Raw genomic sequence first — 14831 nt, forward strand, 5'->3', positions numbered from 1 at the left:
AACACATCTGCTATTGCCACACGAAATGGACAACACTTCAATGTCATCGGCAAATGAAACATTTGCAGATTGCCAGGATGGAAATGCGGTGGACGATAGAGATCCCCTGGCAACAACATTTGCAGAACAACCAACACTGAATACCACTGTAGAAGTTGGTGAGGGTGAATGTTATGAAAGTGCGATACAGGACGATCTTAAAAGTGCTGCAGATATAACAATGGATGTGGGCCAAACTCAGACTATTGAAGAGGTAATTGTTGGATATCAGCGCCAAGAAGAAATTCATCCCTCCCTGGAATATGAAGAGGAACCCATGGATGTGGATATGAATGCCACCATGGAAATGATACAAAATTCTGCACAAAATATAGAGAATGTTGAAAAGGTAATACAACACGTAGAGAATATATTGCACAACTTGGAAGGGCCAACTCAACCAATTGCTGACAATAGACCAGCGGTGGAAGATGAAGTCAAAATAATTGGTTCCATTGCCAAGCCGACCGAATCTTCCAAAATGACCTTTGTTGTAAATCCAGAAAATATTAAGATCGATGAAAAGCCCTTACAGCATTTGGAAATGGAACAATCCATTCATGATATTTCCTTAAACAAAAGTATTGAAATACCCATGAATAAGTCTAAAACATTAAGTTCGGAATGCGTTATAACAACAGTTAACAATGAAACTCATTTGGAGACGGTAGATAACGGGGATAATCTTAACGCTACAAAAGAATCGGCAGCTTCCAATAGCATGGACCAAAAGAATTTAACCATTAATGTTATGAACACCAGCAACTCCAGCAGTGTTTCGGCCAAAAGTCCAACATCTAAATTAAATGTAACAACATCTTTAAGTACCTCTACCGGTAGCCTTAAATCGTCAGCCCCCAGTTCTCCCTCTTTCCCCATTAAAAAGACATCAAACGTCAGTGCCTTCCCTCAATCTCCAAAATTGAAGATGGAGCAGGCAAAACCAACCTTTTTAGAGAAATCTGATTATATGGTAAATCTGGAAAGCAAAGTCACCACTCAAGACGTGGATGATAGTGGTAATATGAATGCAACATTTGTACATCCCGGCCAACCAGTGAGGAACAAAAATCGTCTAACATTCGGTGTGGATCAGGGTGGCACTTTGCCCATTACAGAGGAGAATAAACGTCTCACATTTAATGTTGAGGAGCAACGTGTAGGACCATCTCAAACGGACAATAAGCGTTTGACTTTCAATGTACAATCAAATGAGGTTCCTTCAGAATTGGGTAGTACATTCCCTGCTAAAGAAAAGACCGAAAATACTAGACGTACTTTTTGTCTTAATGATATTTCAGAACAATCAACAATCCAGGCAGATGCAACACTGCCCAAGGAAAAGGTTGAATCGAGACGTACCTTTAATGTACCCAGCGAAGAGCCAACACCCATGGATACCAGTTATGCCGCCATGGATGTTGATGATACTTTACCACAAAATGCCACAATGGCAATTGAGACAGCATCGTTAAATGTCACTAAACCTATGGCATCTGCTTTCCATGAAACCCGTTCCCAATCACCACCCTTACCAACACTACAGCAAAGATCGCAATCACCTGCTTTGCAAAATCAAACAATAACTAAATTTGATTCCATACGTTCCAATTCACCGCCTTTGCCCACAATGCAAAAGCGAAGCAATTCACCACCATTGCCCACAATGCAAAAGCGTCCACAATCACCACCCCTACCAACTGTGGCTATGAAAACGAAATCAATTGCTAATGAAAGTTCAGAATCCTTACATTTCATACAAAAGCGCCCATCGATTCATAGCTACGGTGGCGATGTACTCTCCGAAAAGGAACAGACCAATATCAAAATTAAAGATGAAAAGGATATTTATTATGAAAAATCAACACCATCTCCCATGGAAGAAGTATTTACAGCTGTCTCGGCTACATCGACGACATTGACGAATACATCTGGATTTTCGGCATTTGATCAAAGCTCTCCCACTACATCTGCCATGAACAAAAGTTTGGGTCAACAAATACCCGATGATGAGTTCCATGGCAATAGTAATCGTAAGTACAGTTACTTTTTTCTTTGTTGTTTTATTTCAATTTCTCTTAAATGTTTTGTGTATTTAAAAAATTTAATTTTTTTTTTTGGAATGAATAACTCAATTTGGAGTAGGCAGAGAATTCTCTAAAAATCTTTTTAATTGTTCAATGTTCTGTCACATGATGCAGTGTATATTTCATTTGTCATTGATTTTTCACATTTCTGGAAATGCCAATACCAAAAAGTGGAGTTATCCTTATATTTGAAGCCATAAAGTCTTGAATTGATTATCTTAAAAATAAGAAGTACATTCTATGTTCTTATCAATATCAATAACAAATATTCACTATAAAGCAAGTTTTATCATGGTATAAAAGATATGAATTAAAATATTTATTCGGAATTAAAGTTATTGTAATTTGCTATTTCGAACTTCAAACGAGGGAAATGTATACATGCAGCACGTACTGAATATAAGTACACTACGGGTTTCGAATTTTCACTTTGAATCAATATAGGTATATTCATTGTTTATGCATATTATTACTACAACAATTCATATTTCATATGTACTTTATTTAGAAGTCAAAAATGATCTTAACCAAAATATTTTGTTATACAACATTATTTAAATGTAATTCTCAAATATATCAAATGAAAAAAATGATTCAATTAATATTACCTCTTATAAAAAAGCTGATTATTTCCTCCAGCACAAGTTAAGAAGCCATTATTTATCACCGTTATTATCCAATAAAAATAAAGATAATGTCATTAATTTAAAAACGTAAAACCTTTTTTCTGAAGTAGCAAGAAACGGACAATTGATTTTCCAACACAAGATAATGCCGATAATAATCAAAATTGGAAATTCTTTCACATTACCCCGGCAAACAACAGTAGGGCTGATGGGCTGGTTTGAACGTCAACAATTTAAAAATCATATATCTCATATATCTGACGTCACACATAAAGAGTTTTTAATGTCCCCTCTCTCTCTACCCACATCGCACAATCGCATCAATGAATGGCGAGTTTTGTATGGCGAACACAAATGTTTAATGTAGGTTTGTTGTGTTTCCTTCCACTCTTTGCATGACACACATAGAAGAAGACGACAAATTGATTGTAAACATTACAATGCATTTCTGTTGACACTCGACGGCGGGATAGACCAAACCCATTCTACACATTTGCCTTTTGTTCTGGTGGAAAACGATTTATTTCCGATTTACTTCATTGTCTCTCTCTCTCTTTTGTAAATCATGCTTCACTCCAAATAGAGTGTAATGACCCCCGAAGCTAAAGTTTAAATCAAAATAGATGTTGAAGATAAATAAACAAAAATTGTTTTTTTTTTTTTCAATACAACCATTCAATATCTTTTGGATTATAAACTCATATCTTGCGTTTAGTTTTTAAAGCATTTTATATTTGTTTGCCACTTTCTTCTTCGCCGTTAGAAACAGTGTTGCCGAAAGTGGGCATTTATGCCCAAAAATGGGCATAAAAAATTTAAAATTTTGGACTTGGGCGGATTTTGGGCATTTTTTCGTTTGCGGAACATTTAAATTTTTGTATATATTTGTTTACCCTACAAATATGTTGTGAGAAATTTTATTGTCCCAAGAATTTGTAAAACTGCGAAATAATTGCTCCAAGACCACCGATATATTTCGACTAGCTGATTCGATTTAGACCTGTTTTTCCGCCTGTATGTCCATTATAATTTGTATGGATTAATCGCCATTTGTATGTGGATCAGGTTCTATCCAAAGACGACTCTTATATGTTCAAATGGATCTAAAACTTTACTTTTGTCTGTATTCTGGTCGCTCTCGAGATCACAATTATGACCCGAACAAGACTAAACTTTACACAGGAAAAAATCATGGATGTTTATGTTTGGTTCTAATCGCTCTATAGACCTTATGTATGATCTGAAAACCATGTAATTTAACCGGAAAGAGGATCTGGGCATTGAAGATCATGTCATTCTATGGTGCACATGTTTTTTCCACGAACATATGAAATAAAATAAATAATTTGTACTTTGAAATCATTTCAACTATCTTGACGTATGTAGTCGGATATACCAAAATGTTCATATGTGGTGACTGAAAATGTATATTTAGTGTTTGTGTGTAGGGTATTGTATGGTCAGCCACGTCTGAATATTCTGCTCCGCTTCCTGGTATTATTTAAGGTCATTCTATCGGTTTTTGACATATATATACCCTGAATCTAGGTTTTTGAAATTACACTCTATAGCCAAGGTTGAACTTTTTTATTATATTGTGACCAATAATTGCATTAAGGTCTTTCATGTTTAGACCACACATTATTTACAATTCGCTTTATATAAGGTACATGTTTTTATCAAAGGGTTATGCCATAGAGGCCACATATTCGGATTAAATGCAAATTTGGTGAAATATTATGATATACAATCAATGCATCAAATCAATATTTACAACCTTTTAAAATGTTGACCTGAAGTAATGACCCGTGGGTTCCCATCTTCGAACTTGATTTAGGTTTGGTAAAAGTAGGTAGAAAGTTTGAATCAGACATTCCGTTCATCTGATATAGGATGAAAAAAATTCGACACAGAAGGTTTCTCTATCTCCGAACTTGATTTAAATTTGGAAAAAATGTGATGATGTGCTAAGTTTGGATGAGATCGGTTACTTCTTTCGAAAGACATCGTGCGCACCGGATGACTGGACAGACAGACGGTCATTTGTAAATGGAAAAAATTAGAACAAAAAGGACCCTTGCTTTTAATATTTAACGTCAGTGTATACTTTTTGAATTTTTGGGCATAAATTGTTGATTTTGGGCACTTTTTGGTGAAATTTTGGGCGGAAATAAAATTTTCAAACGGCAACACTGGTTAGAAATGCAGTCCTAACAAAAACAACAACTACAAGCCTTCATAACACCAATACCGCTTGCTGCTGTTGGTCTCAGTTGTTTGTGCATGGAGTGCCACGCTTCTTCTTTTTCGTCTCATTTATGTAAATATATAAACATACGTGAGTGTGTATGTTGGTTTGCATCTAGCTTTATATAATCATGTTATGCCAACAACAAAAAACGACGTGTACATTTAGTTCATTCTATTACGTGACGTTGTAACATTTCTCATAAAAATGCAAATGAAGTGTAAGTGTTGTTGTACAAACATAGTGTTGTTATATGATGATGATGATTCCAACCCGTGTATAGTCGTCATCAGGACCCTAGGTGTTCCATTGTAAAATTCAAGTTCAAATGTCATTGATCCAATGCTATTTCTATTGTTGGACAAAAAGTAAAACGAAAATTCATATATCGGTTATTTAGTTATTTTTTAGTTTTTGAATGGTTGATTTTTTCTTGCGAACAGAACTTAATAAAAATGTTTGCAATCAGGGTTTAAAATGCTAACGCCAAAATAGCAAAAACACAGAAAATTGCCGCACTGCTAACTAAATTCATCCTCAAAATATGCAGCACAGCCAAGCACAACTGCAACAAATAGCAATACATTACGAATAATTTTAGCAAACAAAACTAAAGCTTCTTGATTTTCGTCAGCAGCTACAAAATAGCAATAAACAACTACAACATAATTGTCAACGCGACTAACAACCAAAGCTTACAATGAAGACTAAGCACCTTGACTGTGGCTGCTTAGCAAGATTTTTAGCAAACAAAACCCGAGTATTTTTCGAGTTCAGTGTTGCCCATTGAAATTTTATAAATTATATGAGAGAATTAAAAATCGCGATTATGATAATTTAATTTTTTCGAACACAGACAATTAGTAATACTTGTTAAAGAGTTTAATTTAATATATTATTTAGTTTTTAGTACTATTATTGACAGTTTTTAATTGCGATTTGACAAGTTTAAATTAAATAAAAACGCACAAAATGAAATTCCTTTTTTCTAATTTCTGCGTTGGCAACACACAAACATAAAAACAACCCTCGGCTGATTATTCGTCGGCAGCGAAATATGAATATGTAGTCGTACTGCCGATTAGTCATAACAAAAAAAGCTCGCATGTGCAATACGTGCTTACACGGATGCTACGAACTAAAAAAGCTAGCCGTTTGCTGATTTAGTCATAATGTCAATATTTTTTAGCAGTAGCTCTGTAAGACTAATGCTAATATTTTTTGATGCTGCATTTTAAACCCTGTTTGCAATGAAAAGGATAACCACTCCCAATATTATGCGACACGTTTCGCCCTTGGGTCAATGTGTCTTTACAATGTAAATGTAACGAAGTAAATTCACGCCTATCAAGTTTCGACATTTGTCATCACCGCGGAAAATGTCTTTTTCAAAGAAGTATTTTGTTTTAACAATGAATATTTGTTTTTCATATCAAGCCAAACCTGGAAAACCGGTTTTACGTGATATGGTTTTTCTGTCTCTAATTTCTGCCACCAACGAAGGCGAAAATGTTTATTGTTATTGTTATGTCACACAGACATACATTGTTTGTAACAGCCAGAATGGATACCCTAAACAGGAAGATAGTGCCGTGGACTATTTGCTGGTGGTGGTGTTATATTTATTGCACCATATTGCTATGGCATTCTTTCACTCCTCAAGGTCTGCAATGTAATCTAGAGATAATTTTTTTTTAAATAGAACTAAAAATGGAGTGCGAGGGTAGCAACATAAAAAAAGAAATGCCCAATATCAAAAAGAATTGGATGTTATATACAAATCTTCATGAAAATAGGTTGAAGATTTTAGAATGTCACTAATATACCTATTTCATTATAATATTAGATAGATGTCGGATATGAATTCAATTTTGTTTATATTTCCATATCGTTAAATATTGTATAGTTCTTACTAATCAATGTCTAAAGATTGTTTTAGATTTCCAGTTTTTTTTTAATTCAGACTTTTTATTGATTATATAATTCACTTGTTACAACTAAAGAGAATTAAGTAATGACTTACAAAAATGACAATAGAAAAATCAAAACAAAAGAATATTTATAGGGTTGCCAAAGATTAAAAACTAAGAATTGTAATACTGATTATAATTAGGATTGCATATGCAACATTTCTTCACCACCTTAGGGGGAGAATAACACGCGAGGCTTTCTCTGTCTGGTTGAACGTCTGGGAACTATTACTGGAGTGGGTATTCGGCGGCCGGTAGGAGTACTATTTTCGACTTCGGATATTTCCTGATCTACTTCGATTAATTGTTCATTCGTCTGTTGACTATCCGAACTATCCTCATTTCTGCCAGATTCTCCTGTTGGTGTAGAAAGTAAAACCACATTGTTTGATTTTCTCCTCGGCATCTGTCCTACCATTGGTGTACTCGTTCGGCACATGGTACTGTGCTTCTGTCTTTGTGGCACTCTACTATTATTTCCGGTATGAAGTATATTAAATTTCGCAGATCGAATTTGATCAATATGTCTTTTTAATAACTTTCCTCCGTATTCTATTTGGTAATGCAGGTCTCCTATACGAGAGATGACTACACCCAACAACCACTTGCTCATTCTGGGGTTACCGGACAAGAAATAAATACGATCGTTTTCCCGAAATGTACGAAAATTGCGACTGTAATTCATAAATTGTTTTTGTGTTACTTTTTCTTTGGTATCATCGGGACGAAGTAAATCAAAGCGGGAACGTAGCATTCGGCCGAAAAATAGCATTGAGGGCGGTTGTCCCGTTGTAGCATGGGACGCATTTCTATATTGCTGCAGGAATTTATTCAGGTTGACTTGTATTGTTGCTTTCGTTGTTTCCATCGCCTTTAACGCATTTTTTATTGTTTGTACACATCTTTCAACCTGGCCGTTGGTCGCTGGATGATATGGAGCAGACTGTTTATGGTATACAACGCCACTATTTTTCAGAAATTGCCTAAATTCTTCCGATGAAAAGTTCGTCGCATTGTCCGATACCACGGTCTTGGGAACACCATATGTAGAAAACATTTCATCCAGTATTGAAATTGTTGCAGAAGACGTAGCTGTTGAAGTCATTTTGACTTCCATCCATTTACTAAATGCATCCGTTACAATTAAAAACATAGAATCCAGGAACGGTCCAGCGTAATCGATATGAATCCGTTGCCATGGTCCACTTGGGTATTCCCAATGGTGCTCTCCGAATTTGGTTGGTTTGTTAGCTATCATGGCACACGCATTACATGCCTTCGCAACCTTTTCGATATCTCTGTCAATTAACGGCCAATAAACAAAGGATCGTGCCATTCCTTTAATTTTCTCTATACCCAGGTGTGCTGCATGGAGATCCTTGAGTATCTTTTCTCGAAGTACCGATGGAACCACTACCCTGTGTTCAAACGTGAAACAACCTGATGACAGCTGATAATTTTCTTCAGGCGCTGCGTATCCTGCTCTTCTCAGGCAGTGGCCCGACTCCAGAAGTTGGACAATTTTCCCTAAATGTGGGTCTTTTTTAGTTTCCAGGGCAATATGAGATGCTTTAATTGGCAACTGCTTAATCTGCCGGATATCAAATTCGTCGAATTCATCCCCAGGATCCATCGAAGAATCTATCGCCACCAGATTCATATTTACCTGTAAAATGTTGGTGGTCTGCATTATTCTCGAGCAGTAGTCAGCATTTGCATTGGCCTTCGTTGGTTTGCAGATTATATTGTAATTAAAGTTACTGAGGAAGTCGGCATAGTTAGCCATGCGGCTAATGCACAGTGAAGATAAACTCTTTTCTGGGTGCAAAATTTGTGAGAGCGGCTTATGATCTGTTACCAGCGTAAAATGTCTAGCATACAGGTATTTAAAGAATTTTTTAACAGCCCATACTATCGCCAACGCTTCTTTGTCGATTTGTGGGTACTTGAGTTCTGTTGAAGTTAACGTGCGGCTGGCGTACGCAATGGGTCGTTCTAAATCATTAGGGAACCTATGTGACATCACCGCGCCCAATCCTGTTTTACTAGCGTCTGTTGCTAAAATCAATGGAAGTGAAGGGTCATATGGTGTTAGTACTTGAGGAGATATTAGAGCATTCTTAATTTGTTCATATGCCTCACTCGCATCTTTCGTCCATTTAAATTCTTGTTGAAGTAGCATGTTTCTCAAAGGTCTCGATTTCGTAGCAAGGTCCGGTAAAAATGAGTTGTAGTATGTAGTTTTTCCCAAGAAAAGCTGGAGATCCTCCGGAGTTAACGGTTTAGGGGCGTTTTTGATGGTATCAATATGTTTACATGATTTGTGTATACCATGAGAGTCGATTCTGTGCCCTAAAAACTCAATTGCTGGTGCTGCAAAAACACACTTACTGCGATTTAAATGAAGGCCATGTTGTTTAATTTTATTTAATATTGCCTCAAGACTCGAAATCATTGTATTAAATGAATCGGCATATACTAAGATGTCGTCGAAAAAACTTAACACATTGGGAGTATCTCTCAGTACTGCCTCCATGCGTCTCTGCCAGATGGCTGGTATATTTGCGGCACCATAAACTGCCCTCCTTGGCCTAATTAATCCATGAGTAGGAGTGTTCAACGTCAACACATGTGCAAATTCGTCATCTAATTGTAGGTGTGAATAGGCGTCAGTTACATCTAAGTGGCAAAAAATCGTTGACCCTCTCATCTTATGCAATAAATCTTCAATTTTTGGTATGGGATGCTCGTCAATAATAATTTGAGGGTTTACTGTAGGTTTATAATTTCCGGTTATCCGTATTCTTCCTCCTTTCTTTATTACAACATGTGTTGTTGATGTCCACTCTGAGTATTCCACTCGTTCATACAACCCAGATGCAATTTTTGAATCAATTTTATTGATATATTCTTCACGTAACGCTATCGGTATATCTCGTGCTTTTAGAAAAACCGGTTTTGCATCTGGTTTCAAATGAACTTTTGCTGGCGGTCCTATTAACTTCCCTGCAACGTCAGAAAATACACCGTCGAATTTGTCAAGTAATTGCTTGAGAAGAGCTTGCTCACTGTGTGGCAATTCTGGTGTCGCTGTAGTGATACTATTGACCTTGCTTGAAGATTTGAAAAGTTGTACAAAATTTATTTGGTCCACAAACTGCTCGATCCACTCTCTTCCCATTAGTGTGTCAACCTTGCCATCAACCACGTATAAATTCAATCTACAAACCTTGCTTCCAAGCTCAACGGTGACAGGCAGGCGACCTATACAATTTATTTGATGGCCAGAGTAGCTAGTAAATTGTCTTTTTGTTGGCAGAAGTTTAAAACGGTCCTTGATTAAATGCATATTACTGTTGCTGATTATAGAACAAGGCGACCCAGTATCCAATTCCATCCTCACAAACTTGCCTTCTATAGAAGTTGTCACAAATTTTCTTCCACTACTTTTAAAATAATTTACCAGCTCAACTTTATTCAAATTTTCTGTATCGTCGGCAGGAGTTTCATCATCCAATTCCGCTAGCTGGAATGTTTTGCTTCTGCACATCTTGGAAATGTGACCTATTTTGCCACATCGGAAACATTTAGCTTGCCTGAATTTGCACATACTTCGCGGGTGCATTCCGCCACATCCATGACACGCAGTCTGTACTTCAGCGTCCCTCGGTACCATGCGCCCTTTCTGCCTAGAATATTTCGTTGATGCTTGCATTTTGTGGACATCTTCCACCTTCGCCGGCCCTATCTTCGCAATTTCTGTTGTAGTACAATGTGTCAACTCCATAGTTTGTGCAATCTCGTACGCACTATTAAACGTTTCTGGCTTACTATTAATAATTCCATCGCATATGTTGCGTTCCTTCATTCCATGCAGAAACTGCTCTATTAACATGCGATCTAAAAATTCTGCATAGTCGCAGTGGACAGCGCCCTGCTTTAAACACAACGCAAAGCTTGCAATTGACTCCTCCTCTTGCTGAACTATTTTTCGAAACTTAATACTCTCAGCATATTTATTTCTCTTGCTGTCGAAATGATTTATGAGTATTTCCTTTATTTCACCGAATTTTAAGGATTCTGGGCTTTTTGGACTAACCAAAATCTTCAACGCGTTGTTTAACTCACATCCCATGTGGACTCTGGCATAATTTGCGTACTCGCTTTCATTTATCTTACTTAATTTCAGTGCCCATTGGAATCTCTCGAAGTAATCTTTTACAGAAGAGTTCTGCTCCAACCTATATTCCGACATCGAAAATGTTGGGCCTCTCGATGGAACTTCTGTTGGCGCAGCAGCATTTGCAACAGCAGCTTGTGTTGCCTCAACCACCGCTTTCCGTATTGCTTCTGCCAGTGAAGCCGACAATGCCTGCATATCACCTCCTGTAGCCATCCTTTTTGTTTTTTTTTTTTCAGACTCACTTCTGACACCAATTTTATATTTCCAGTTTTTTTAATTCAGACTTTTTATTGATTATATAATTCACTTGTTACAACTAAAGAGAATTAAGTAATGACTTACAAAAATGACAATAGAAAAATCAAAACAAAAGAATATTTATAGGGTTGTCAAAGATTAAAAACTAAGAATTGTAATACTGATTGTAATTAGGATTGCATATGCAACAGATTGTATCCCATAATTTATTTGGCAACATTTTTGGATATTCCTTTTAAAAAACGTATATGACGTTTTTTAAAAGGACGTTGTTATTATGACAAAATTTGTTTACGGAACTCTTCTCTCATATAAATCTTAAAGGACAATACACAAAAGCTTGTTACCGGTAAAAATTGCAATAACGCATTCTACAATAGCACGCGTAATTTTCAATTGAAAAAACTGCAAACATAAAAGTGGGTGTTTATTATGAGCTCCTTTGCTTGCAATCAGCAGTAACTGGAGGATAAGTGACAGTCGTCAAAGCAAACCGTCTAACTCTGGCAACAACAACAACTTAAAACTAGACAAACAACCACAATACATACAGTTATTGTGTTGCCTTCTTTACATGGATAAATAACTCTTTTTGTTCGGGTGTAGCTGATTGTGTGTGCGGGTTTCTCTGATGTCTACTTAACAATAACAGAAACCGAACCACGGGCAACTTTCTTATTGCTGCACACACATATATCATTATATATATGCACTTGCAGGTACATCCATTCAGAGTGAACGTTGTTGTGCTCTGTCACATTGGTACCATGGATTAAGACATGAACTAAATTAAAGTTTATAGCTGATCCAAATAACGGATTAACACCCAACAAAAATAGGTGGGCGCGCAAGTATTATGGTTTTGTGGGACACACTTAGTAGCATGACAGAACTGAATATTTTTCGACCAAGAATGAATGAAAGACATTATGGAGTGAAATGTTTGGGGGCTTATCTATAGAAAATATAAAATTTTTTGGTGTTCCAAATAAGTAATGTGAAACCAAACGGTTTGGTTTCTTAGGATTAACATTACATGGTATATCCAAACTTTTAAATAACTTTAAAATATCCCTTCAAATGTCGCTCTAATTTTTATTTTTAGAAAATTAAATTTCAAATATTATTATTGTGTTACTTTGTACATTACTTTTTGCTCTTGTTTTGTTGTATTTTTTGCAAGCGATAACCTATGCAAAACATTTCTTTTTGTTTTTGCATTTATGATTTGAATTCGGGTATTGGGGTTGAATATAGTTTATTGTTGTTGTAGTTGCTTTAAATGTTACCCTGCCTGTGTATTCACGAATGAATGTCTATGGTAAATATTTTGCTAAAGGAGGCGGCAAACGACATATTCTTCATACTTCACCCACCCGATATTATTGATGGTAGTTGTTGTTGTGTTCTTTTGTTTTGGTTTTTTTTTTTTTTTTTTTTGCATTACCAAATATGTAATGGCTAATGCCAGTGGTGACCGCATTGCAGTACTTACAGTGAATGAAAAATGTTATTGGAAATATAAGTGTTTGGTTTGAGAGAATGGCATTCTAGAGAAAACCAAAGTATGTAGATTGTGTTATATGAACTACCTATATTCAGTTTACATAGGACATTGTGTATATTGAAAACATTGGAATGTCTCCATGTCCAAGCTATACATAGATATTTAGAGTATGTGGGTATCTGCCTCCCGGCTGTACACACCAGTTAATACAACGTGTCAACCAACGCTCCCACACCGAGGTGTAGGTACCAAACGATCACACGTATTTGGACGTGATCACCTCCTTGGATGAGGAGCGGAGCCTATCTAAAACTCCTGCCTTTCTAAGGGTCAGGCACCCCAGTTGCAGTGCAACTCTACACCAAGTCGAAACTTAAACCGAGATTTGGGTTAAACCACAGCCAGCACGATGCTCCCCAGGGGGCCAACACCAACTTGTCAGGCTAGATCCACGGTCCTAAGGGCCCCTGACACCCGTGCTACCGAAAAACCTTCGGCCAGGCTCATAGCCAAAGCTATTACCCCATGTCCAAGCTATACAATTACAAGGTCTTCCTGACTACAGGAGACAGGTGTTTTGTATAAGTAATTTATTTTCTGTCGATATAATAACCTCGTTAAGACCAGCATAATTTATTCTGTATATAGAGGACCTCACACTACCTACTGATGATCTTCTGTAAATCATACGTATTTATGAAACTTTCTATTGGACGCGATTTGAATTTGACATTCTCTTTTTCGAATAAAGCGTTCCTAAACTTTTCCAATTCACTTTACCTCGAAATCCACAAACATACGTATTTGCATGTAAGGCAATATATTAAATTTCAATGTTAAGGTGGTTGGGTTACAACACACACACAGTTCAATATTTTGCAATCTCTCTGATAATATAAAAGTACTGCCAATTTTAATAGCCAAAAAACAAAACAACATAGGAGAAAAGACCGACCTTTGATACACGAAAAAGGGGAACATATACATGTATGTCTGAGTAGCAACTAATATAACAGTTATCCTATCATCTTTTGAATGAAATGCTCAAAGTTTCCACCTTCTTTGAATTTAAAGTTTGTAAACGATTATAGAAGAAGTAGTATTTGTTTACGATAAGAATTTACAAAAGCATTGTTGCTGTTAGAATAACTCAACTATGAAATTTTCAAGAATCGTTCAAGCAGAAAGTTCATCGATACCACCTTTGATTACAATTTAAAAATAAATTTTAATGTTATGTGTGTAGCATAGGAAGGAAATGATTATCGTTGTATTTGAGATTGGAATTGGATATATGTATATACTTTTTTTAATAAAAATAACATAAAATAAATGTTCGTTCACTAAAGGGAATATGTACAATAATATATTGTTATAAATATTTCCATTTCATTACATAGAAAGAGAGAATTGCATGCCAGCAACTGTCAAGATATGACGTATCATGAAAATTTTTCAAACATACAAAATTCTGCCACTGTCTTTCACAATACCTGACATGTCACGACAACTTTATTTTCATAATTGAATTTATCAACATGCAATATATGGAAACAATTAATTTTAAATTATTTCAAAAATATGTTGATAATATCGGCATTTACGCTTAATTTATTTAATGTTGTAACATAATTAGGCTACATTTTATATATTTATATAAGATAGTTTCAGACACTCAAGACAGATTTTAGTTTTTTGTGTTGAAAAGAAAAGTAAACATTTTGTAGATATGATGTATCCTCTACTTACTTACTTAGCTGGCTTGTTACAGAACGGTTGTTCCATAAGCCGAGCTTAAAAAAGATTTCCAAGCGCGTCGGTCTTGTGCGCAAGTCCACCAATTTGGAAGACCACGTTCCAAGATGTTGTTTTCTACTTGGTCTTTCCATCTAATTCGTGGCCTTCCCCTTCTA

General features: G+C 36.1%; 1 protein-coding gene across 1 annotated transcript in view; it reads left to right on the forward strand.

The window, feature by feature from the left end:
• The first annotated feature begins 25 nt into the window (after window positions 1-25).
• LOC133329821 (uncharacterized) overlaps window positions 26-14831 on the forward strand; it is a 31531-nt gene continuing 16725 nt past the window's right edge. Inside the window, 1 exon segment of the mRNA XM_061538285.1 lies at window positions 26-2072. Coding sequence (XP_061394269.1) covers window positions 26-2072 — 2047 coding nt within the window.

This window comes from Musca vetustissima, unplaced genomic scaffold (genome assembly GCF_032173495.1).
Source record: "Musca vetustissima isolate MV318-11 ecotype Yass unplaced genomic scaffold, APGP_CSIRO_Mvet_v1 utg8130, whole genome shotgun sequence".
Classification (NCBI taxonomy): domain Eukaryota; kingdom Metazoa; phylum Arthropoda; class Insecta; order Diptera; family Muscidae; genus Musca; species Musca vetustissima.